General features: G+C 36.7%; 1 protein-coding gene across 2 annotated transcripts in view; it reads left to right on the plus strand.

The window, feature by feature from the left end:
* exp (expansion) overlaps window positions 1–24,658 on the plus strand; it is a 79,461-nt gene that overhangs the window by 28,915 nt on the left and 25,888 nt on the right. For both annotated transcript variants that reach the window (XM_066296770.1, XM_066296771.1), the window contains exon 3: window positions 22,089–22,246. In XM_066296770.1, coding sequence (XP_066152867.1) covers window positions 22,089–22,246 — 158 coding nt within the window. The remainder of the gene's footprint in view (window positions 1–22,088; window positions 22,247–24,658) is intronic.

Consider the following 24,658-nt stretch of genomic DNA (forward strand, 5'->3'; position numbering starts at 1 on the left):
GTATCGTCTTTTATATTTTTCGTGAGCAACGGATCCAGTCTCCATGAACTCAGATATAAAATTAGTCGCGCAAGGGTGGCTCGGATTCTTAGCGAAATGCCTTCCATTAAAATTTCTTGCAGTTTCTGGAGCCATTTCATTGTTTTTGAAATAGATGTTGATAATTTCAATCCTCTCTGCAGCGGTGTAAACCATGATGCTCTAAATCGTGGAATGAATCGACAAATTTCGCAATACAACTCTGTTTAGTGTAAAATCGACACAAAACTACTCGTTCAATGCTAACACAGTCCTACGTCATCTTATCTTAAGAGTTCGATGATAAACGTAATATTTTATAATATTTAGGGTAGATTTATTATTATTATTAAATTTAGGTAATCATTTCGCAATTATTTCTCCGATATTCTAAAACGGTTTTCTTGCAATATCTAAAGGCGGAGAATTGAAATATCTTTGATTTGATGTACCACTTGACCCCCCGTACCATTTAAGTTTCTTGCGGGGGTTTCTACCCCCTTTAGGGGAATGACTTTGAACCTACGAATTTTATGATCCAAAAGGGGTCTCCTTAAAAGTAAAATTGACGTGTCTCGGAGTTTTCCCAAGAAAAAAATTCCATTGAAGATATTTAAGGTGGACTGTTTTAAATGGGCTACCCTGTATATTTTAGGACTTATAGCAGAATCAGTTTCTACGGAAACAAGCGTTTTAAAGAAGCACGAGTTAGGTGTGACTACGTGAAAATTGAGTAAAAAAAGCACAGCTTATCAGTCATCAGCTTGTAAACAAGTTTTTAACCGAATTTCGTAGATATCCCGGTAACAGAATATTTATTTGGACTTTTCTATATAAGTAGGAAGAAAATTCAGAAAAAAAACTATTGCCAACAGGGATAGTGCCTAGATTAGATTTAATGTTTTCCTGGAAACAGTTTTAATGGTGTATTCGTGAAAATTTCCAAAGATGTCGTTATCTTGAGAATCCATGGAGGAATTCCTACCACATAAAAATCAAATAAGTCATCTCACGAAGCTGTATAAGCCTGTAGGCAGGATTTTGTAATCACTTTTCACATTTTTTTCTAATCCTACATATCGCGCGAATCACATTTCTGCACATCTTTCCATTTCCAAATTTATATGATGTTTTCCATCGTATGGGCGCGTTGTTACAGGCACTTCGGAGATGAATTCTAAAGTACGTTGTCTTGGGCACATGGAAACAAAAATTTTTTGAAGATAGCTCGAATTTTTATGCGGTTTAAAATTTTAGAATTTGTGTCTCAAACTCTCACGTATAAATCGGGCAAGCTTCATAGACGCACAAGTTGATCGATTAGTCCTCAACTTAAAGTCCTTAAGGTTTTAACGTGAAGGATAAAAGTTGAAACTAGAGGAAATTCAAATACGAATAAATTTTCGAATTGAGATCGTGGCTCTAGATATTGTCGCTCTCAATTACTCACAATTTCAGGGTTCGCTTTTTGAGCACTGCTCTAGAAATCGATACGCAATCAGGAAAGATGCGTAGTTTCACTGGAGAGACACACGCTGCATGATGTAATGAGAAAGCTTAAAAATAGAGCAATGTCAAATCGGAATAATTGCTCAAATTTGAGGCGCACCCTCCCGATAGAGAATGCCTCAATTGTACCTGAAAATTTAATTGCAGGAACTGCACAAGTTTTGAAACTATTGATTAAAACATTAATGCAAGCACAGCCGCAAATAGAGAACAATAAATTATCAATATATTTTTGAAATTTTGAGCCTTGCGTCGTTATCCACAGAGCCTCGAACATGTCGAATGTTCCTGGATTTGAGCGTTAAATTCTTCTCTGAAAACGAGCAATAACGCAAACATTTGCAGATTAATCATTAAGGCCTTCGTTATGCATAAATGAAGGATAGCATTAGAGGCCCCGCGTCTGGACCTAGAATGTTCTAATTATGCTAAAAATGCGAGAATTTCTGTCTCAAATCCTTCGCTGCGAATGCGAGAAAAGCAATGCAAGCGGCATTATTCATAAATATTTATCCTAAAACTGAGCACCGTACCGATTTAGCTTGTTCCGCCGCGTTACCTCTTTCTAAGATCTTGAACCCAAAGCAGGTAATCATCAGAAAAGAATCAATAGACCCGAATCCAAGCGCCAACCGTGCAAGAAGCGAGTTTTTACCCGAAGAAAGCACTGCCATTATTACCAAAACTTTCACTAAATGATTACGCCACATAAGCCAGTATAAACACCTTACTTACGTTACAAACAAGTGTCTTATCAACTTGTGGCTACTGATTTAAGCGAATGTACCGAATTCTTAAAGGCTTTTATGAGTCGTAAAGGTTCGTATTTAATTTTCTTTCAAAAAGTGTCGTTTAATCCGGTCGTTTCGGAGGACTTTAATGGTCGTTAAAGCGACGTTAGGATGTGACAGGGGTTTTGGGAGACCCAAAGTTATTTAGACAAAACTGATTAAGTTGGAAATGAATTTTTGCGCACCTCGGAGTCTGAGTCCCTTAATAATGGGCAATAAAAAGAATTTTTTGACGATCGCAATGGGTAATATTTATTCAAAGTTGATGCAATGCTAAAATTTCTGACCGTTTTTGCTTGGTGGGTGTTTTGATAAAACCAGTCTTACCGAAAATATACGGCTTACAACGTTTTCTGTCCGCTTTATGGGCAGTAATTCTATATTTTGATTGAAATTATTACTCGTTTGGATTGATACCACAGCCTATCCATAAGTCGTTGGCGTTTTCTCTCTATCTGCAAAGCTAAAGTGTCCCCGAGTCTGAAAAGTTTATCCGACAAAAGCTTGACATAAATATTAATACCAGCCGCAATATAAGTACCGTTTTTATTGTTTGGTATTCTGTTCTAGTAGCTTTGCAGAAAATGGTATATGATAAAAAAAAATGGCCTGAGAACACTGACCTGGCGCGTATCACGATTAAAAATACATTTCAGAAGAAAAACGACTTAAGAATTACAAATTTCGTACCGAAGACAACTAGATACCGCCGCACAAAATGAACATGTCGGAGTCATGAATATTCAAAATGGAGAAGAAAACATAGGGGTAACATCTTCAAGAGCAAGTAGATTAATTACTGTGTGATGCAGCAGGATCATAGGAACATAAATATTAGAGATTACACGGAGCAGTGTCGGCGGTGTCATTTTTACCTGCGGGGATTCTGTTATCACGATCACAGAGCAGTTCGCCGAATGCGCAACAGAAAACCGACCTCTTGAACTCGAGTCTTCTCTTTTACCACGGAATCACTCGTGCTACTGATATGAATCTAATTGTAGCACAGCACCTCACATCTGTGTGAACAGAACTGTTTTAAGTGCGCAGTGGTCAAGACCGATTCTGGCAACAAAAATTCATACCCTAACTGTGGCTCACGACACTCGTTACACAAGGATGATACTTGTTCGGAGATTATGATTATAGATTTCTCCTGAAGCTCTAATAAGCACACGACTTTCCGTTCTAGGCATTCGTTCCTATTTAATTTGTTTAATACATTGTTTAACGGTTGAGACGTTATTCGGCCACCGTTAAATATCGTCCTTAACATCGTTAGCACTGCCAATTTTCCTTCTCATTATTTCATTGTTACGCGTTAATATTTTCATTGTTACTTTAAGTGGCATCGGGCATCCAAGAAAGTCCATTGTTTCGAACGAGGAGTATTCAATGAAGAAGACTTCGGATTTCCTGCCCGATTCAACGATATAGAAGTTCCGGTCAACTAGTGACAGTGTGCCTGTAATACCAAGTCGCCGTCTCTAACCGAATCATACGAATTTCTCCTCGTTAATATACAATAGACACCTGAATGCTTTCGGCGTCGGCTAAGTGAAAGAAGCTCTTCGATTTGCTTACATCACAAGTTTCAACGAGTTTTTGGGACGGACCTCACCGTTCCCGTGCCGATTCCTCGGGGACGATTTAAAAACGATTGTGAAATTTTAGAAGGTCGTAGAAATGAGTTGAAAACGTCATAATGGGTTATTTTGCTGGGCTTGAAGGAACGTTCAAGGTTGGAACTAATTAAGAATACATTAGTTTGCGATAGAACGCGTCTGGCAGATCCAAAAACCTCCAGGAAAATTTAAAATCAAGGTGATCGGAGTCGCCCTAATTCGACTATAAACGATAGTTAACTATCGATTATGCGTCCCGTTATCGTCGGGGGATTGTTTATCGTCGGCACTTAATAAAACCGAGGAAGAGTGGAATAAAACCATCACGTCCAGATTATTACAAAAATCATGTAAAATCGTTAGGCTGGTGCTCTTGACATTTTTGATCAAAAAAGACCTCGAACGTCGGCGACCAAACAACTTTCACGTATACCGAAGAACTACATTTGCAGTCTACCGGCTTAAACGATATTTTGCAACAAAAGGATTTTCTGTAAAGATGCACTAAGTATAATTTAATGGATGACACCTATGCAACAACAATACTCTACTAATAGTGGCATTTTGTATTGTTCAAGTAGTGACAACGTTTTTCCTTTCTGTCTAGCATTGTTTGGAGGCAATAATGCCGTGTTCTTTAATTCGATTGTCAATGCATCTAGGTTTTGTTTTTCAAAAAACACATACAAAAGAGCGGCCTTCAAAACTGGAAGTTCCCTTATAATGCTGCAAATAAGAGCGCGATAAATTGGAAAAGACAAGATGCGAGTTCCATGATGCAATAAATACAATTTACAAGTCCTTAGTTGGAGCAGGGTGTTAACTTTTATCGAAATTCACACGGGCTGCTACTTTTGAAGCCAAATGTAGAAAGAATCGAGGCTTGAATATGCCTGCTTAAAGGACAGGAAACTAATTAGGTTGGATTTGGATTCAAAACGGTTTTTGAGATGGTGGTAACTGAAATTTTCCATTTCGAGAATCTTTAACGAGAAGACGATGATGTAGTGCTAACGGCTTTAGTGAACTTATTTAAGATTTTGACATTTCTGAAAAATAATTTTCTCCACAATTTCCCTACTTTTGCTACGAAATCGACCCATAGAGGGCCCATTGCCGAAATTATTCGAAATCTTTTTCGATTTCTGCAATTTGTCTTTTGTCTGCATCGGCGTCTGCACCCGAACAAGTTGTCAACGGTACCGTTTACCTACTCGGGATCTTGCATAGGAAAGCCTCAGGAGCCCATTTAAGGACACTTTCGTTTTTTTTTCGAAAAAGAAATCTTGGCTTACCACATAATTTGAATTTTTCATTTTTCATTTGAACCAAATAAAATTGCCGAATTTTAGCAATTTTATTTGATTAACCTATCTGTGTCGTTGGTTTTTGGAGAATTATCTTAATACGAAAAATCGAAGGGAATGTTCGGGTTAATAACATTTTGAGATATGACAAAAAAATTTCTTTCCTAAAAGAATACGCAGCGCAGTAATTTAACCAATAAATATATTAACGGAGGCAATTAATGACCAAAAAGGTTTTAAAAAATTTCAAAAAGTGAATAATGTTGGTAGTGAGCGCTCCTTATACAGGAATTAGTTGAAGTATTTTCCATCGGCTGCAAGTGTTGGTCGTTGTTTTTAAACTAACGTAAATAAAATAATATATAAATCCAATAAAAAAATTTTTTTGATAGATTCACGAACGCGGCAGTTCATTTATCGGGGTATTGTTGGCAGCTAATGATTTTTTCAATTAAAGAATTCACGCCCAAGGAAATTGGGATAATCATGACATGAAGCATAGATACAGATGGAAATACTTAATCTTTTATAGCCTCTCTATGACTGTCAAGTAAAAGTAAAATAAGACGACAATAAGGTGTTTCTCAATTTCGTATATACTTAATTGCCTACAAATCAACAAATTGTGTCTTAAATTAAAGCAATTGAAAAATTTTGCGCTCAAGTAGATTATTATTGGTCGATATCATTTACATTAAACAAATATGTTAATGATCGGTCGACGGAAAAATTATGTTATTTGGAAAGGTAACTTTTCAAAATTTAACGCTAATTAACAAGTCAATAATCAATTTTATGTTCCATTTATCGCATACCAAAATTGAATGTAATTTTTAAAGTTCGTGTTAAGGATTTTAAAAATAACGATTGTGGATTAACTATAGCTAAAAAAAATTGAGCCGTTGCGAACATATCATGGTCAGGTCACGAATTTTTTGTGTATAGCATGTCATGGAATCGTTTATATTAATTTATTATCGAATAACACCAATAATTGAAATATATCATCTACATTAAAAACCTGATTTTTTTGTAAAAAGCAATTATTTAAAAACATCTGAATTTAAATGAATGCGGACGATGACTTTAAATTGACGCGAACAATCCATGCCAATTATGATTTATCTTAGAAAATTATTAATAAAATGATCTTTATAAATAACAAAAAAAAATAATAATAATAAAAAAAACTTTGTCCCGTGCGTCTCGCACCCGCTTGGCAACTTAAAAATTTCGAGAAATTTTGAAGAAACGAAAAGATTCAACACAGGAGAAAATCGTGGGTGAAATTTGGAACGCTATATGTGAAAAATAATCTGGGGGCTCGTAAAAAAAACAACGTGTACATAGTCAATAAACCGCGGGTACGTGAAAATTTACGGGGGTACGTGAAAGCTTCCTGAAAAAGCCCAAAAAGAATCAATAGTTCTTCATCTAAAACCTTTGTTTAAGTCATTTTTTTAAATCTTCAAAGAGGGGGAGGAGGAAGAAATTCTGGACCAGCTCAGGTTCAAGTAACGTGCTCACTGGCCTGTTGTTTACTTTTTAAGCAAAACTTTCATGTCGAGTCAAGTGTCTTATGAAAGTATCAGACTACGTGCCTGACTAAATACATCTCTAAATTCGTTTCTGCACTATATCCCGAACATTGAAATGGGGTATGGCAAACTACAAGTTTTTCAAAAACTAAGATTTTCCGAAATTTTGTCGGAGCGCTCGCTTCCCCCTGCGGCCATTTCAAGAACTGAAAAGCATGTTTCCATTAACTCTCCCGAGCTTTTAGATCCATTACGTCAGTCGTCAAAAAACGGAAGTGTCTTTTTTCTTTCGATTAACGCGAACTAACCAGTTATTTCTGTAAGTCAAACGCGTTTACAGTAAAAGCCTGACCACCGATTACAACATCTTGTACATTCTTAGTCTTGTGTATCATCACGATATTTATTTGTTAAAAAAATGTATTCATTGTAATACTCGTTAAACATCAATAGTAAGACAATAGGCAATATCCTCGGTTTTACGAATACAAGTTGGTCACAGTCATGGAAGAAATAACCTACTATTTTATTATAGTTATAAATGGTAAATAGCTATTGTAAAGAACAAATCTTACTTAAAATTGAGGTTTTGGGACGTGTGTATTTGTCGCCCTCGATACGTCGGTGTTGCTTATACGGCGAGTCTATTATGTACCGTTTTCCGTCTTCTAGGTTACTTCTTACTAGGTTTTCATGTCTATGCGCCTTACTTCGCACCGCTAATTCAATTCATTTACTCGGACTGGGAACCCATGTCGTTTTATTAGCAAATATGGCGGAATACCCCTTTGAGTCGTTCTGGCTCGCTCACCGTCATGAGATTTTTAAGTAACGTTTACGCCTTTTATGACAATTGAAAAGGGAGGCTCTTGAAGCTAGGTTTATGGCTAGTAATAGGCGTAACTTGTGGGCTAATCTACAATTGTAAGAGCTGTATCTATTACTCTACGTTCGCTCCGGAAAAAACCTATTTACGATATGGTAATGCGCGAATAAACGTCGCTGGATGGGAAATTTATGGCAGATTGGCATTTACGAAAAATGCACACATAAAACTAGCCTTCCGATGAAAATCTAGGAGTCGTAAACGGCTCTCCCATTCGGCTGGCGCCGTAAAACATAGTCTAATTGACAACAATGGAAAATTGTTTATTCCAGATCATCAGATCAACGTGGAAAGGAAAGAAGAAGGTCGGAAGGAATGCGAGACTAAGAAAAAGGAAATTTTGCAAAAAAAAAATCAAGCCTGTGGGTAACCTAATATCAAACAGTTCATTTAAAGTCTGTTTCATTGTATGTGCAAGATTTATACTCCCTCAACAAAGGGAAAAATTCTGCTGGACATGATGAATGTAATAAAATTTGAAACTGAATACCCTCGGCGTAAAAATCCTTTGAAAAATACTAGGAATACGTTGGTGGGAATAGAAGAAATATTTATGGTCGCTTATTTAAGGCTGTTTAACAACTTTGTTACAACTCGCATAACACCTCTACAGGGAGGTCCGTGGTGCAGTGCATGTCCGGCCACAATACTAGATTGTGTTACTAGGAGTAAAAGTTTGTCTTTTTTGTTGAGCCCAGAGTTTGAAGGCCGAGGCGAAGCTGGGACCAGCCGCCGGGAGTAGCACAACAGAAACCTTTTTCTCCCGTGTGATTCATATTCTTCACTGATGCGCGATCGCTTTCGTAACGACATTTTTGGTTATAAAAATTGGTGTATCGCTTACCGTTGACGTCTAATGGAACTGTTTAAGGTCTAATTCCAGAAGTCGCCGTTAAGATGAAGCGTCGCCATAGGCTTCTCGGTGTTCCGTTCCTTTGCACTACCCCGACCTCAGCGGGGAACCCCTGAAGGTGCCTTTACTTCTACGTCTGAAAGTAGAAATTTACGCGTGAGTTCCGGGGTAAAGAATGTTGCACTTTAAGGCAGCGCGGAAAAAGGTACATTTCGGTTCGATGACTGTTCGAATGAAAAAAACAATGATCTCACATGAAAGCCACTCGTCTTCGGGCTACAAATGCGGTATATTAAGTTAAAATGAATCTCCGTATCAAGGTCTTCGACAGACAGTTTCGTCCAAATTATTTATGTACGGCGGTCGTGTCCTTCAAGGCATTTGTTGATGAAAAACGCCAAATGTAAAAAACATCCTGTTTTACATTAAATAAAGCGTTGAAAGATCCGAAATGTCGCGGTCTGGGTGAATAAACAAATTAAAGGACAATGGGCTATTAGGCAATGATTAAGGATTATCTTCGGTTTCTCGACTTTAAATTGTTTGTCCATAGAGTTAATAGCTCTAATCAGTAGATTGAGGTATGAAAATAGCTGAGAAATTCTTGCATAAATGCATCAATTTGAGGCGGTATAAATTTTGAAAATTGTATCGCAATCTCAGAACTTGGAGAACCAAACAAAAGGTGGCGAACCCAAGTTTACTCAAATTACAAATCAATTATCCTCGAGTAAATAGTAATGTCACGTTAAAGACAAGCCTAGGAATGATCGGCATTCTAGAACTTTTAATACCGATAGGTTAATTCATATTCTTCACAGTGTGATGAAGCAATAGAGTGATTTGGTTCTACTTTGCCTTTGGAAGTTTTTATCGCGTTAACGCTATCTCAGCAATATCTCCGATCGTTGATGGATAAAGATGGGCTCTTCATGTGCGAGATTAAAGGGAACCGAATAAATAATCAACCTGTTCAATCTGATATTGACTCATATATGTTTTGAACATGATGAATCGGTTCGTGGTGCCGGAATACCTCAGTTTAAAAACAGCGATAAAAAAGGAATCATCGAATAGTAATGAGAATTCGCAGACGTTAAAACACGTAACCTAATCTCAACTCATGTACAGTTACGACGCAGGAACCATTAAGTCCTAGTCTAGTAACAGAACCTGCTTCTATAATATAGACCTTGTCAAAGCAAGCTTGAAAAAAGTAAGGCAGTAGTACCACCAAGATACACGAACGATTTGTAATACTATCTACTGTGACTGCAATACATGGATTTGTTGGGTGTACGAGAAAACAGATATTGTTAAAAGCGTTTTGAAACAAGAAGATGGCGAAACCCACAAATCCAGTGTAAGATATTGGGTAAAATAAGTGGAGATTACACGTAAAATAACCCATGGGTGTTTCAAATTGGGCTGTAACTCGTTTGTATTCTATACCAGCGCAATTGGGAATAAGTACTTACTTAATTTTTTTATCCCTAAATAGAAACCATGAAATAATTTAGTTTTTAATCGGGAACTTCAGATTTTTTTAACCGTAAAACGCAATTTAAAATTTAAATTTTTGAATAATTAAAATTGGGCATTTTTAGGTTGAAAACTGGTTATTTTTCTAGTTTTTGGTTCGGTGGTGTTTTCAATTAGAAAATCAGCTTTTCATATTTTTATCTAGAATTTCGGTTTTTAAACCTCCGAACAGAAATTGTGAATTTTTTTAAATCAGAAATTCAAAGCACCAAATTGATGTTTTTTCTAGAAATTTTTCATCCCAATTTAAAGGCATAGAAATCGAGTTAACACAGAGAAAGGTCGTATCTCTTAAGCTGTGTTTCTCATTTTTTCGCGAAATATCTATTATCTCGGACGTGACATAACTGTGAACTAATACGCATTTCCTTGACATTTACATTTCTTTCTTTTAACACTTAGATGATAATCTCTCTTCCACTTTAATAATTCTCTCAAATTGAACACTAATTTGCAATTTTTTAACTTTTTTTTAATCCTTTAAATCGCCTAAAAATGCCCCCAAGAAAAAGGAAATACAGTCGGGAGATAAATTATTCGTCCATCCAGAATGAAATTAAAAATCAATGGTTGAAATCCAAACTACTTTTCTTTTATTTCAATTTTGCTACAAAAAGTAACAAATATTATTCATGTGCCAAATATAGTTCTAAAATATTCAACATTAATAATTATCTTACAAAAATATCAATAATGAAGCTTTCATTCTTCAAAACCAATGGGCGAAAGATTATTCGTCCGTTTGAAAAAAGTTTATAAATTTGTGTTTGGCATTCCAATTGCAGTGATAAAAATTTCTAGGAATTTATTATTAACATTTTCAATGTTAGTTTGAGACCATTTGTGGCAAAGATCACCAGCCAATTTTAAAATGAGTTGCAAATCCACAGAGATGTCTCAAGAAATAAGAGAATTGATTATTAAATGTTATAAAGAAGGGAAATCGCAAAGAGATATAGCGAAAATTCAATACATTATAAAAATATATAATACAATACATACAACCAAAGATTTGCCGGGGAGAGAGAGGAAAAGTATACTGACACGTCGAGAGAAACTGGCAATGTTAAGGAGAGTTCGAGAAAATCTGCGAACTATTGCGACTGAAATAGTGAAAAGTGCAGCCAGTGATCACCACAAGTTTTCCATAAAAGGACAATGCGAAAAGTTTTAAGGGGCGAAGGTGTACGGGCACAAATTGGCCGGAAAAAACCATTAGTAAGGAAGAAGAATAGGACAAGGTTTGCTCAAAGGCATTTGGACAAAAATATTGACCGTTGGAAAAACGTCATATTTATTGACGAATCTAAAACTGAGCTGTTTGGAAAATCCAAAATGGTGCTTGTGTATAGAAAGCGAGGGGAAGCATGCAATCCAAAAAACCTAATCCCGACTGTGAGGCATGGAGGAGGTTCAGCTTTAATCTGGGGATGTATGTCGTGGCACGGAGTGGGACAATCAAATTTTATTGATGGAATAATGGATTGCTTTGTTTACGTAGACATTTTAAAAGGAAATTTAATACAAAGTGCGGAAAAAATGGGAATTAAAAACGAATTCGCATTCCAGCAAGATAACGAGCCAAAACGTTTAGCCCGCGTCGTTAGAGAGCGGAGGAAGAGTGTTGGAAACACCTCTCCAATCTCCAGATGTGAACCCGATTGAACATTTATGATCGGAACTAAAAGAAAGGGTAAAAAAACAACACATTTCAAACAGAGAACGGTTAAAAGCAATATGTCAAGATGAATGGTCAAAGATCGAAGCAAGTTACGTTAGAACACTAGTAGAATCGATGCCCACCAGGTTAAGGGAAATTATAAGATCTAAAGGATACCCCACACGTTATTAGTTTTGTACTGCTTCGACATATTAAAAAAAAAAAAAGTTTAGTGGACGAATAATTTTCCTCCCCTCAGTTTCGTAGAATGTCTCATTTATTGTTAATGTTGAATATTTTATTACTGTATTTGGCATATAAACGACATTTTTTGTTCTTTGTAATAAATTTAAGTGGTTTGGATTTTATTCCATTATTTTACATTATTTCTAGACGGACGAATAATTTATCTCCCGACTGTATGCTAACTGACAATTCTTCTGAACAATTCCTTTGAATTGTGTACCACACGTTTGAATTCCAACTTTTCGAAAACAAGACTAGAACAGAAAAGTGCAAATCTTTCGTTTTCCCGTCTCGAATAACGTACCAAAAACAAATCGTTTTGAATTTTGGGCGTCGTTATCTCAAAAATAGTCGGAAATAGCTCTCGGATACTTCACGGGAACCACCCAGTATGGCGTGTAAAATGAAATGACGTAATATTATTAAGAGGTGTTGGTAGTTTTGGTCCGCTCCATTCCCGACGAGAGCGCATTTCGATGCTGCTTGGTGCAGATTAATTCGACCAGGAAAATTCTTGTTTAATAGGAAATATGTCCAGTGGTGAACGTAAATCTCCTATTGGCAAGGCCATTTTTTTCACGTTGCAGAGTACAATTTTTATTGGAAATTATCCGCTGCACCTCCGCAATAAACCGTTTCTCATACCTACTTTACTTAATATCTAACTGTACCGCATACCTGACTATAAACGCTTGTTTATATTGGGATTGTTATTATTTTTGTTTCAAAACGTAAAATTCTCTGGTCGAAATTATGTGAAGAGAAGTGACATCCTGAGGTAGTCGGAGATTGCCGCAACTGATGGCAACGAACAAAGCGGTATGTTTTCAGTTAGAATTTCATTCCTGCATGGAATTTCTGGGAATATGTGCTTGTAATTTATTACTTCGTGTTTGCAGGAAGCATCTAGTTTCAGGTATTATTCAATCTCTGAATGTGAGCTACGAGAAGGTGCAAATTTCGCCTCGAAAAATTTCGCAAAAACGTCAATTTAAAGCCGTGTAAAGGAATTGGTTACGGCCTGGGCTGGTTGGTATACGAAAAAAACTTGGAACGATTGCATGGGCTGTAAGAAGTCCTGAAATGTAAGCTTTGTATTTCTCGGTTTCGAAACGGCCTGAACGGAACGAGGAATTTTACGAGTCCGGACAAGCCGCAGCGCTGCCCACAACCTTTTTGCATTTTGACAAATATTAAATTGTGAAATTAACAATGATAATGTAGCTACACGGGGATAACAGAGACGATTATGTCATCTTTAGTTGACAGAAAGCAACAGATAAATTTATCTCCGCGTAGCGTTATACAACTTGAACTTATTCAACCGATATAGTTGTTCTGCAACCGCCTTTCTATATAGCTCGAAGTGTGTTATTAGAAGTACCACCCACAAAAACTGCACGATTTGTGTAGATTTTTTATCGTACCAATCTCTTAATCTTTAGGTTGCATTACATGTTGCCGTTGTGTCATTTGCGGTAACAGACAAAAGTATTTAGATCACTTTTCGGTCCCGATCTAGATAACGCCATTTGTTTGTTTCAGGCAATTACTAATGTGAACGTACTTATATGGTTAAATTTTGGTATTTTGCAACTGCATCTCAAATACTAGGTTAATTGGCCATATGTCCAAGGCTGCTTTTATATACCAACGCCCGCAAATACTATTGCCTCGATTTAATTAGTAGCCAAGGAAATAAGTGAACGTTGGCCGGAATCGCTCGCTCCCAGACAAATATTATCGACAACAAAAGCAAATTCAGCTTCGGAGTCGCTAACATCCGAAACCTGAACGAAATCGAATCGAGCAGTGAAAACGCCAGCATCATCTCTAAAATTATCAGAAGATTCGACACGACATGAATCATCTCCCAAGCAAAAAACTTACGAGAAGTACTGTTAAATGCATTAGTTAAATGTAATTGCTAATTCCCATGTCTCAACGGACGAAGATTTTAGCACATGAAGCGCCAACTATAACGATACAGTACCGAGTGGAGTAGCTCAAAATTCCGTTAGAAGAACGGCCTTGCTAGGTACGACCGCAACATCATTATGAGGCATGGGCGTTCAGGACTATTGATCTCATATTAATAAAAATTCCTTTGTGTCGGTAAATTTTATGTTTCAGGTTTAAACGAGGATGTGTGTCATCCTGGGTTAAACCAAGGAATTTTTGTCGCTTCATTCGCTGCCCATTTTCGAGATATTTTATTCTTAAAGAGAGCCAGGGCTATTGAGGTCATCTTTATGTTTCAGGTTTAAACGAGAATATGTGTCATCCCGGGCAAATTTAGTAGCTCCACCGGCTGTGGGAGAGAGAGTATACCATACTCCAAGCGAGATGATCAAAATTATAAAGGAATTCAGCCAAGCTCAGACAAAATTTACATTAATCAAGATTTCGTAATTTTCAAGATGTGAGTAAAGTTCTTAGGTCGGGCAACGATATTATTGATTTCGTTACGTAAAGCACATATTAACCTTCTAGGAAGTGGACGCGGTCTCGCACACCGACGTATTATTTACTTTAAACTACTTCAGTAGTATTTTTCCTATATCTTCATCACGTGTGCAGTAGCTGCCTATTTCAGCCATTTGAACTTATCATGCCGTATGCGTTCAATGAAAACGCACGTGGTATTTTGCATTTTCCTATTTTCGACACGTAAGCCCGACACGCCCCTCGGTGTTCAAATATTTCTAACTACAACGTGCGGCAACAGAAAGGAAAAACGTTTCTATTTTGAAACAGATATTATGGTAATGGCGCCAACTTATCATTTTAACAGTTTTATTAATGGCAATGGCAAGGTTTGAGGCCGAGGAGACTCGTTTAATTCGTTTGACGCGAGACATCTCGTCAGGCGAGGAGCTGTGCGATGATGAATTGGACTCCGAGATAGAAGATGTTCTAAAAACGAGAGATATTGCTAGCAAAGTGAACAAAAGATGTCCGATAATGAGGATGAATGTTCAGATGCTGCTGATAAACTTTTGTTTATTGGAAAGAATAAACGGTCTCACTGGTCAAGACAGGTTCCCAGAAAGTCCACCCGGCCAGGGACTGAAAATAAACTAAGGCATGTCCCAATTTCTAAACCGTTTTAATCACTAATATTGGCGGATGCGCCAGATTGGCCGCATTCAAGAGGGTAATCGAAGTTAAAGGAAAGAAGGGGGCAGATGTATCGAGCGTAGCTCCAGATTGAACAGAAATATTGCAGCATGACACAATAAGAAAGATTACTGATATATTGTTCAAATTCAAATATTATTTATTTATGGAAAAAGCTGACTTGCAGTTTTATCTCATGGTTTTGAGTTGTCGTCGAAAAAATTTTAATCGATCTACAATTTCTACTTCAAAAGCTTTTGACATTAGTTACGAACAATTATTAATAATAACTTTTAAAGGATTTTCCGGCATTTTTAAATCAAAACCTGAGACCAACGTACCTCCCGATGTAAAAACGTTTAATGCACCCTCTGTCGGGTTAAGTACGGATATTTAAATTAATTTATAAAATTTAATGAATGTTGATTGCTTCAAACAATATTACATTATACGTTTCCATATCTCGAACTCTTTAAGGTACCTCATGATCGCATCTTGTTGAGTTTCCTAGATAAAGAGTCATTTATGCGTTCAAACACCTCATTCGGGCGACATTTTAAATTTTGAATCTTAATAACTTCGGCAAATGAGCTCCAAATGCTTTAAAAAGTGACTCATGCGAATCAGCTCAACGGGCTCTTTAAGATGCCTCATACGGCTTGATTGAATCTTGTTGAGTTTTCCAGATACGTAAAAACATATATTCGAAACGCAAATTTCATTGATTTCACATTTTATCTTACGAGCAGAGCGCATCAAAATAATAATACTAATGAATGGATAAAAATGCACGATATCACTTAACTTAAAAGAAAGTATCTCGAAAACCATTAAAGATGCGAGTCTTTTGCGCGATATCTCTTTAATGTCGAAGAGTTGACGGTATCAGAATTCGTGAAAATATTGAAGTCATTGGTACTAATGAAAGAGTTACGTCGGTTCTATACTTCGTTCAAGTGGAAGTGGTGCATCTATCGGCTAGCTTGAAACGGATATTTTTAAAGAGTTTATCTCACTAAAAGCAATTTCAAGTCTATAAACCAAAAACTGACGCTTATTCTAAATTTATAGCGATAAAAAAACATTTTAACAGCGTATAGAATTAAAACCAATAGCTTTTGTATGAGGCAAGTTTAACCGAATCACTCTATTTTTTACTCTATACCATACTCATTTATGCTGATCTGTCTGGTACATTCTGTATATACAACCTTTATCTCCACAGAAAAATGTTATCGACTATTTGGTGGGAAAAAAGTGAACTTGTCTGGCTCGTCTTGTAAAGTAAAGAGGGTTCAGAACACTCCAGTTGTGATAATTGCCTTACCATTTTGCCTCAATTTGTAGTGTAGCCTTTCAGGTATTCTTGTCATGTGTGCCCGTTCGTATGCTAATTGGTTGGATGGATTGCGTAGCGGGTTGTCGGGGTGCTTTATCTTTATAATCAGTCTTAGTGCAATCTGCTCTGTTTTTTGTATATATTATAGTTTGTCCTATTGCTTTTGTCCTAAGTTTGTGTCCGCACTGTGACAATGGTCTGGAAAGGAACTAGAATATTTTTGTTGCACTTCCTGTACTGATCCCTTCGTATTTCTTCGTTAGCGAACGGAAATGTTTTGTTCGTTCAGTAATTTCTATTTTCATATTTCAAACATGTTTAGAAAGCTCCAATTTTCTTTGGATTGCTACTTCCAAGTGTTTTTTGTTTGAGTTATGTGACCGTCTGCTGTTAATGTTGGACCTCGCGCTTTTATATGATGATTTGAGAGCGGAAATTTACTTTAACAGTCATTTGGTATGAGTCTCCATTTCGAGAACTATTTCGTTGTGTTGTCCATTAGTGTCTGAAGTTTTTCTTCTGCTTTTTCAGTCCTTTTGTGATGTATTATACAATAAGTGCGGCACCTCTACCGTATTGCGATTTGTATGCTCTTTCGTCGATGTGTATGCATTTTCTTCTATAACCTATAGTTATATGCAGGGTATCCCCGAAACAATGATAAAAATTTCTATTTCAGTGATAGGGGAGTACAAAAAATCCACTTAAAATTTTTATCAGTACCGATAACTGCAATATTTTTACGAATTCGGATGGTCGATTCTTCTGAATCAAAAAGGTATTTTGCAAAAAATAACTGGCGTCTCTAACAATTTTCGAGATTTTTTCAATTAAATGATCCCTTGGTTGATGGGCCCCGCCCGCAAACTAAAATGTGAAAGCAACAATTCTTGTGTACTGAAGCAAAACATTAAAGCCTACTGTTATTTGAAGCACCCTCGATCAAACTTATATGAAATCACCCAGTATTTTACAGAAAGGTGTTTTTTACTGATTTGTTTTTACATTAAAAAAAAATTGTATTTATTGATGAACAACGTTTAGTTCAATAACATATGAATGTTAGTGCATCGGTAGTACAGACTATTAATTTAGAAGTCACGTCTCGGGTTTTCTCATTTGAATTTTTTTGTTTTAAACTGCCTTAAAATGCCTTTTGTGAGTTTATCTGATGTACAGAGAGGAAGAATAATTGCGTTAGTGGAGCTGGGTATGCCGCTTCAAAGAACTGTTGCCCGTACAGTTGGTGTTTGGCAAAGGGTGGTTTCAGAAACTTATTCAAGGTACTTAGAATTGGGAATGTTGCAAAACAGGCTAAAAGGAAGTCGCCAAAACGTTACTACAGATCTACAAGACCGATTTTTAGTGCAAATAATTAGAAGAAATCCAACGGTAACAATTCCCGAGCTTAAAAGGCAATTCCTACAAGTGACAGAAACACGCATATCCGTGGAGACAATTAGAAAACGACTTCGAGCTAGAGAATTATTTAGTCGAAGGGCACTAAAAGTCCCCGAATTGACGAGACAACACAAACGCGATAAATTAAATTGGTGTTTGCAGCACCAAAATTGGACAATGGACGACGAATGACAAAACGTCCTGTTTTCGGACGAAACCAGGATTGGTCTTAGATCTGATGATCGACGATTTCACATTTTAAGAGGCCGTAGAAGGCAAGCCAGGCTCCAAACTGCCCGATCTGTCCCGAAATATAAAGGGGGAACAGTGACGTTTTGGGGCGGCATAATGATAGGAGAAAAAACTTCCTTAATTCCCATTCGACCCACCTTAACTGGACGGAAGTACGTAGATTTGGTGCTCCAACCAATGATGACGACTTGGAGAGAATTTCTCATTTATGCACGATAGTGCCCCACCGTATACCAGTAGAGTCGCGAAAAATACCTTGGAGGGTATTAAAGTTTTAACATGGCCTGCTAATTCTCCAGACCTGGATCCCGTAGAACATTCATGGGACATGATTAAAAGAAAGATTAGGGCTCGTCAACACAATCTGGGAAATACAGAATAACTGATACGAGTAGTTCTTGAAGAATGGAGATATGTTCCTCGAGAAAAAATTGACAACCTTTTAAGAAGCACGTTCTGTCGCATTCGTTCTTGCGTTGAAGTTAGGGGTGGAAATACAGATTACTAAAACACTCAAAAAGTCTATAATTTCATTCATAATTTGAATTTCTTGTAAATCTTGCTTTTAAAAAATGAGAGCGTTTAGTTTATTTTTGTTATCACGTACAGAATTGTTTTTTTTTCTTTGAATTTTTTCAATATTAATATTTTTCGGACTTAATCTTGAAATTTCTAACACATAATTCCCACCGAAAATCATTCCTTTGCGAAATACTGGATGACTCCATATAAGTTTGATTGAGTGTAATCAAGTCCATGACATATTAGAGAACAATTAAAATATTTATTTTTAACATGTACTTTATTCAACGAAGTCAATAATACACTTATTTGAAATAAGGGGCTCAGCTACACCTTGAAAATTACAAAAAATTAACTAAATCAAATTTTCGAAACATCAATAGTTTATACCAATAGTATAGACTTGTCAAAATTTACGTAACCATATTCCTCATCTCAATCTTAGTGAATTCATGGTGTCGAGGTATCGGTGTAAATATACAACCAGTTACTCATCACACTAATTACTTACGATTATTTATCGATATTGCAAATCGCACTTTTAAAGCCTATCAACCAAAATTACGTTCTCATTCTCGCAATGCCAGCCGTTGATCAATTGATTGATAAATCCTTGGCAGTGTATTGAAAAAATCACTTGAAAATAGCTCGAAAATGGTCGGAGATGCAAGTTTTTCCTTGCAGAATACCTTTTTAATGCATAAGAGTTTCGAGTGAGTGAATTCGTTTAAGTACCGAAGTTATCAGCACTGATAAAACATTTAGGCCGATTTTTGTGCCACAGTGAGACGTAGAGGGCGCCACGTATCAATTAGCTTGAAACCGAGATTTTGGATAAATTTATCGCACCCAAAAATCCCGTTAAAGGCAGCTGCACGCCTGAATCAAAAACTGTGAGGTCTATTCCCCAAATTACAAAATGCTGAAAAACAAATTTAAGCATCCTGTAGAATTGAAGCAACCAACTTTTTTATGTTATGTATAGTTGAATGCCTCTATTGCATTATTCGCTAGCACGCTGTACTCATTGGTACCAATGGTTCTGGGGTGCCCTAACACCATGTCAGTGTACATTATATAGGAAATGTGAAACCGGCGTTCCTTGTGAAAGCCCTTGTTTAGGACAAAAATGGAAAGAAGAGTGTTGTTAATTAATTGTTCGGGTTAATCTGTATTTGTAATTTTTAAAATTTGCAAAGTAAGCCACTGCGATACTTGCTACAGGAATAATGTAATAATCTCTGTAGTTTTGTGTTTTTGTACGACTTCCTCGATTTTTTGCAATCGGTCCAAGTTTTTTTCCTCGACGTTTCTCGAATTTGTTATTGTTAATTCGATTGTTCCGCTGGTTTAGCATAAGCTCGTATGTGTCTGAAATTAACTTCCTTATTTTGCCTCTTTCGGTGCTATGGTGATTGATGTGGGCTAGTGCCTCATCATGTTCTGTGCCTGTAATTAGCTTTTACGTGTTGTCTGATAGGTTATTAAAAAATTGTACCAGTTGTTCGCCAAACTCCGTTCGTGTTTATCATATTTAGAGTTTTACTCTTGAATTATATGGAATTTGTTACTTTTGCCATCGCTCATCTACGGTTCATGAAAATGTGAGGCGGTAATAATTTTGCTACAATAACATGGATGGCAATAACAATAACAAAGCTAAAAAGCTGAATAAAAGCAATTACTTGGAACCGCTCTTGAAAAAGTGGGCATTTTGTATCCGATCAGCTATTGCCAGCAGTTCTTTCGACCAATAAGACCTAAGCAAGCAATGAATATGTTTTATAATAACAACAATTAGTAGTTTAATTGTTTTCTCTAGATTTTAATGTTCTGTGGTCGGGACGTTTGCTTCGCGTGAGTTTCACTTTTCTTCAGCTTATTGTATTAACGAGCGGTTTTGAAACAAAAACTTTGCCAACCATATTGTTCTTTATTAGCTTAATTTTACTATGAAATTGCCAACGGTAGGTAACTACACTGTTTAAGATTCTATAACAATATTTCATGTCGACATCGTGAAAGTTTCAGGTTAGTTATATGGCAACTTATACTTCACTGGGTCTAAGTATGCAATTTATATGAAAGCTCATTATTTGCAGTCCATTGTAAGCAACAATTTAATTTACCGATTAAAAATCGCTAATAGGTCAGTTCACGAAGTGAGCAGTTTTGGGATTCTTACGTAACTGAATTTACACTTATGTAAATTGCTGAGGCGCGCAAGTTTCACTCCAACTCTAACGGAATAGAAAAAAGTAAATTTTCGTACTCTTTTTTTGGCTTTGTTCAGGTGTTTGCTTTGTTGTACCAGTAAATATTGGGGACACCGAAGTCGTTATGAGCAGGTAGAAAAATTAGAAATGGACACGTAAAACTTACGTAAGCCAGAAACGTCTATAATCTCGTTACAGTGATTTAACGCAGGTTTATTTTCTCACGTGAAGTAATTCAATTTGACGAGGTTAATAATTATATTGAATGCTTCTGTTCGTAAAGCTTGAAATACCCTAAGGAATGTTTAAAAAAGGATCAGACAACGTGAAATTTCATGGAGAGAAGTGCCGAAATCTCTATTAACCTGAAAAAAAGGAGTTGAATAAAGAAGAGGAGCAGAATTAGGAAATGAGGCGAAGAAATGTGATGTTTTGTTGCGAATCGCCCAAATTCGTCGGAAAAAATTATCTACGTCACCAATTATCAACTCTCATAAACTAGAAAAAATACAATGTCGATCAAACTGCGTGCAGTTTTCAACTTGACAAAATGCAAATAGTATTTTATACTACAAGGTTGCAAGATCCGTAAGAGGCTGTATAGAGACAGTTTGTAGAGCAAGGAGTTTTAAATGGAATTTGGACGCGTTGATCTGAAAGCCATAACCAAACACATCGTGCGCAATCTCTTTATCGAAATGGCCAAGAGACCAGGTCCTCGTCACATTTGCAAGCACAAATAAAAATTGTAAAATCTTTCAATAAGACCTCGTATCAATTATCATCAAAGCCGTAACGGGGCTAGATTATCATCATGGCAGAACGAATTAGATCCCAACGAAAAATAATGAAGATTACACATTACTAGTCAAGATTGATACCTCCTAAGCGATCATCCCATATGCGAGATATTAAATTTTTATTTTCAGTGCCCTCATTAGTGCCCATGCCCAGACATCGAATTTGTGATATGTAATTAGTGTTCACAAATTTTCCAGCTCCATAGTAATTACACATCATGCCTATCCGTCGTTTATTTTCACATAACATTGGTGACACAAGATTTACAAATGACAAAAATTTGGGTGTATGCTGTTTAATGCAAGAATTTAGAATTCCGATTAATTATTTATATTATGAGGGACACTTATTCGACCTTGACTGAAGATTTATTGCAACACAACTACTACATGAGTGAGTGGTAGTATGTAGCCAAACCCTTTTTAACGTCAAACAGCATCTAATTGCATGTTATTATTTCAGGATCACATACAAGAAGTCCTAGACAAGTGGACCCAAATCGATGACGAAATTTGGGCAAAGGTCATAGTTCTGGAACGAAATAGGAGGGTGGCAAAGGCATATGCAAGAGCACCAGTGCTGACGGTAAACGGGTCTGATGACGGATTCGATGGTTTCAGGTGAGCCAAATACCAATATATTCAAATTCAATTGAGTGTGATAACTCTTACTACGACGCACAGAAACTTTCGATCTGAGATCAAAAACCTTCGAAGTAAACTACCCAACGGTCAAAGCGGAAAAGATGATCTGTGGAAAGCGAATCGAAAACCGTGTTTTTTACATTGTATTGAAAACCGAAAGCGTCGGTTTCTGATGTTTTTCAGGTGTGTCCAATTTTTGTGCTTAGTGAAGCATTCATTTATTTAGGAAAAGTGAAAAACTTTCGGAGGATCATCAAACTTTTGTCAACACGATTAACAGCAGGCAATGTACGTCAGGGAATAAAAGAGACGTTTTAGTATAGCTAGAATTAATTAAAAAAAAACCAAATCCCTGCAGACAATCAGTATACAGGGTGTCCGTTTTACGAGCTCAACCGTGGGGATCTCGGTTGTTTGAAGAGACACGAGGTCGGTGAAATTAGGGCAAAGTCGCGCATTTTCGAGCTTGTAAGATGCCGTTTGAAGAATTATAACTTTTTTTTTACTTCCGAAAATATCCCGGAAAACAGGAAATTTCGAAAAAAGCTTTATATTAATTTTTTTCTGGACTTATTTGAAATGACAATTGAAAATGGCTGGCACGTTTTCGCAGTCACTTTTTCTCCTCGCCAACGTGACAGCGTCAAATTTGTAATCCCACGTTTCGATTTTCCGGAACCATCATCCACTTTACTTTTTCTTATGGGCGCCATCGTGGATTCTCACATTTTTGGATTCAGCTTCTTTCGTTGAGAAATTGAGGATGGTTCCGGAAAATCGAAACGTCGGATTCCAAATTTGACACCGTCACGTTGTCGAGGAGAAAAAGGGACTACGGAAATATTCCAGTCATTTTCAATTATCGCTTCAAACGAGTGCAGAAACAAATAAAAACCTTTTTTCGTATTTTCCCGGATATTTCCGGAAGTAAACGAAATTTTATAATTCTTCCAGCGGCATCTTACAAAGCTCGAAAATGCGCAACTTTGCCCTAATTCCACCGACCTCGTATCTCTTCAAACAACCGAGATCCACATTGTTGAGCTCGCAAAACAGACACCCTGTATAAACAGCTGTTAGAGCAACATCTTTAGTACGAAATATAAAACGAAGTACCATAGAATGTGTCTCGATATCGCTGAAAATGGGTTATAATTCGCTGATGTATAGATATGGTGCAGAAGCAATTTTTCAACAATATATTTTGCTGTTGCTAAACTCCTCCCGTCGAAAATAGTGACAATGTGAAAGCCAAAGGATCACAGGAATACACTCGTTTCGATATGAGACGGATTTAGCACCAAAGTAATTCACATTTGGGTGTATGTCAATGTTAATGATATTAGTTTCAATTTAGTAATCACTAAAGAGAGCTTCACGCCCGCTGAGTGCCTTAATTTGGGAGTGAGAAGAGCATCTTTTATGTCTAGTTTATTATTATCGGATGAAAGATCAATAATGCTTCTTGAAAACATTCTTTGTATTTAGATAAATCAGAGGAGGAGCTTGAAGATGCGGTTCTCGGTATAGTGTAAGAAACTCTATTCAAATCAAGTAATTAAAATGCACTTTCGACTCAACGATTCTTTCCTATAATTAAAGTCGAACCACCTACTGTTTCTTATGCGCCAGCCGCTAGTCTTTTTAAATCTTAATCCAATGAGGCTGTTTTTGACACTAATTGTCAGAATTTTACGATTTCTAATCCCCATCTTCATATTTTACTCTCGGATATCTGAAAAATTGTACAAAGGTTTCGCGCTTATGTGAACATTGATGTCGCTTTTGGCTTGATTACTTCGCGGATTTGAACGTCGACATCTCGGTAATTGGTAGAGTTATTGCATCATGTAATAATAGCTCAAAATTAATGATGCGAACGTAGAAATTCATCATAGAAAAGTCGCTCAGTTAAATGTACGAATACGTCTTTATCAACTTTAATGGGTCTACCTGTAGTGCACCCGCGTAAAGTAATGAAACGACAACTTTTTATTTGGATGGCAAAAGTGAGGCAAAGTAAAGATATACCTGCGACCGGATTCTTGAATATACAAGTGGGACTCTCCCATGAAATTACATCAAAATGACACGTGTCTGCTGATATCGCACGTATCTAGACTGTGCTACATAAATCATTTTAACGTCATTACCAGGGAATTTTCGACTTTCCAAATTCAAAACTCCGACCGATTGGTTTTTCGGGTTCTCTCGACTTTGCCTTGATCTGACTAAATCAAGTGCCAAGGTTGAGTGAACTTTTTATTGTAAATGTATGTGCGGTGCTATAAAGCAGCACAAACCGCCTTGTAATGTGTTCCTCAGGTCCTGAGATATGGGAAAAATAACATCTCAAAATTGTCAGTATTTTTTTTTTGGAAATTTCCA

Source organism: Euwallacea fornicatus, chromosome 26, assembly GCF_040115645.1.
Source record: "Euwallacea fornicatus isolate EFF26 chromosome 26, ASM4011564v1, whole genome shotgun sequence".
NCBI classification, from domain to species: domain Eukaryota; kingdom Metazoa; phylum Arthropoda; class Insecta; order Coleoptera; family Curculionidae; genus Euwallacea; species Euwallacea fornicatus.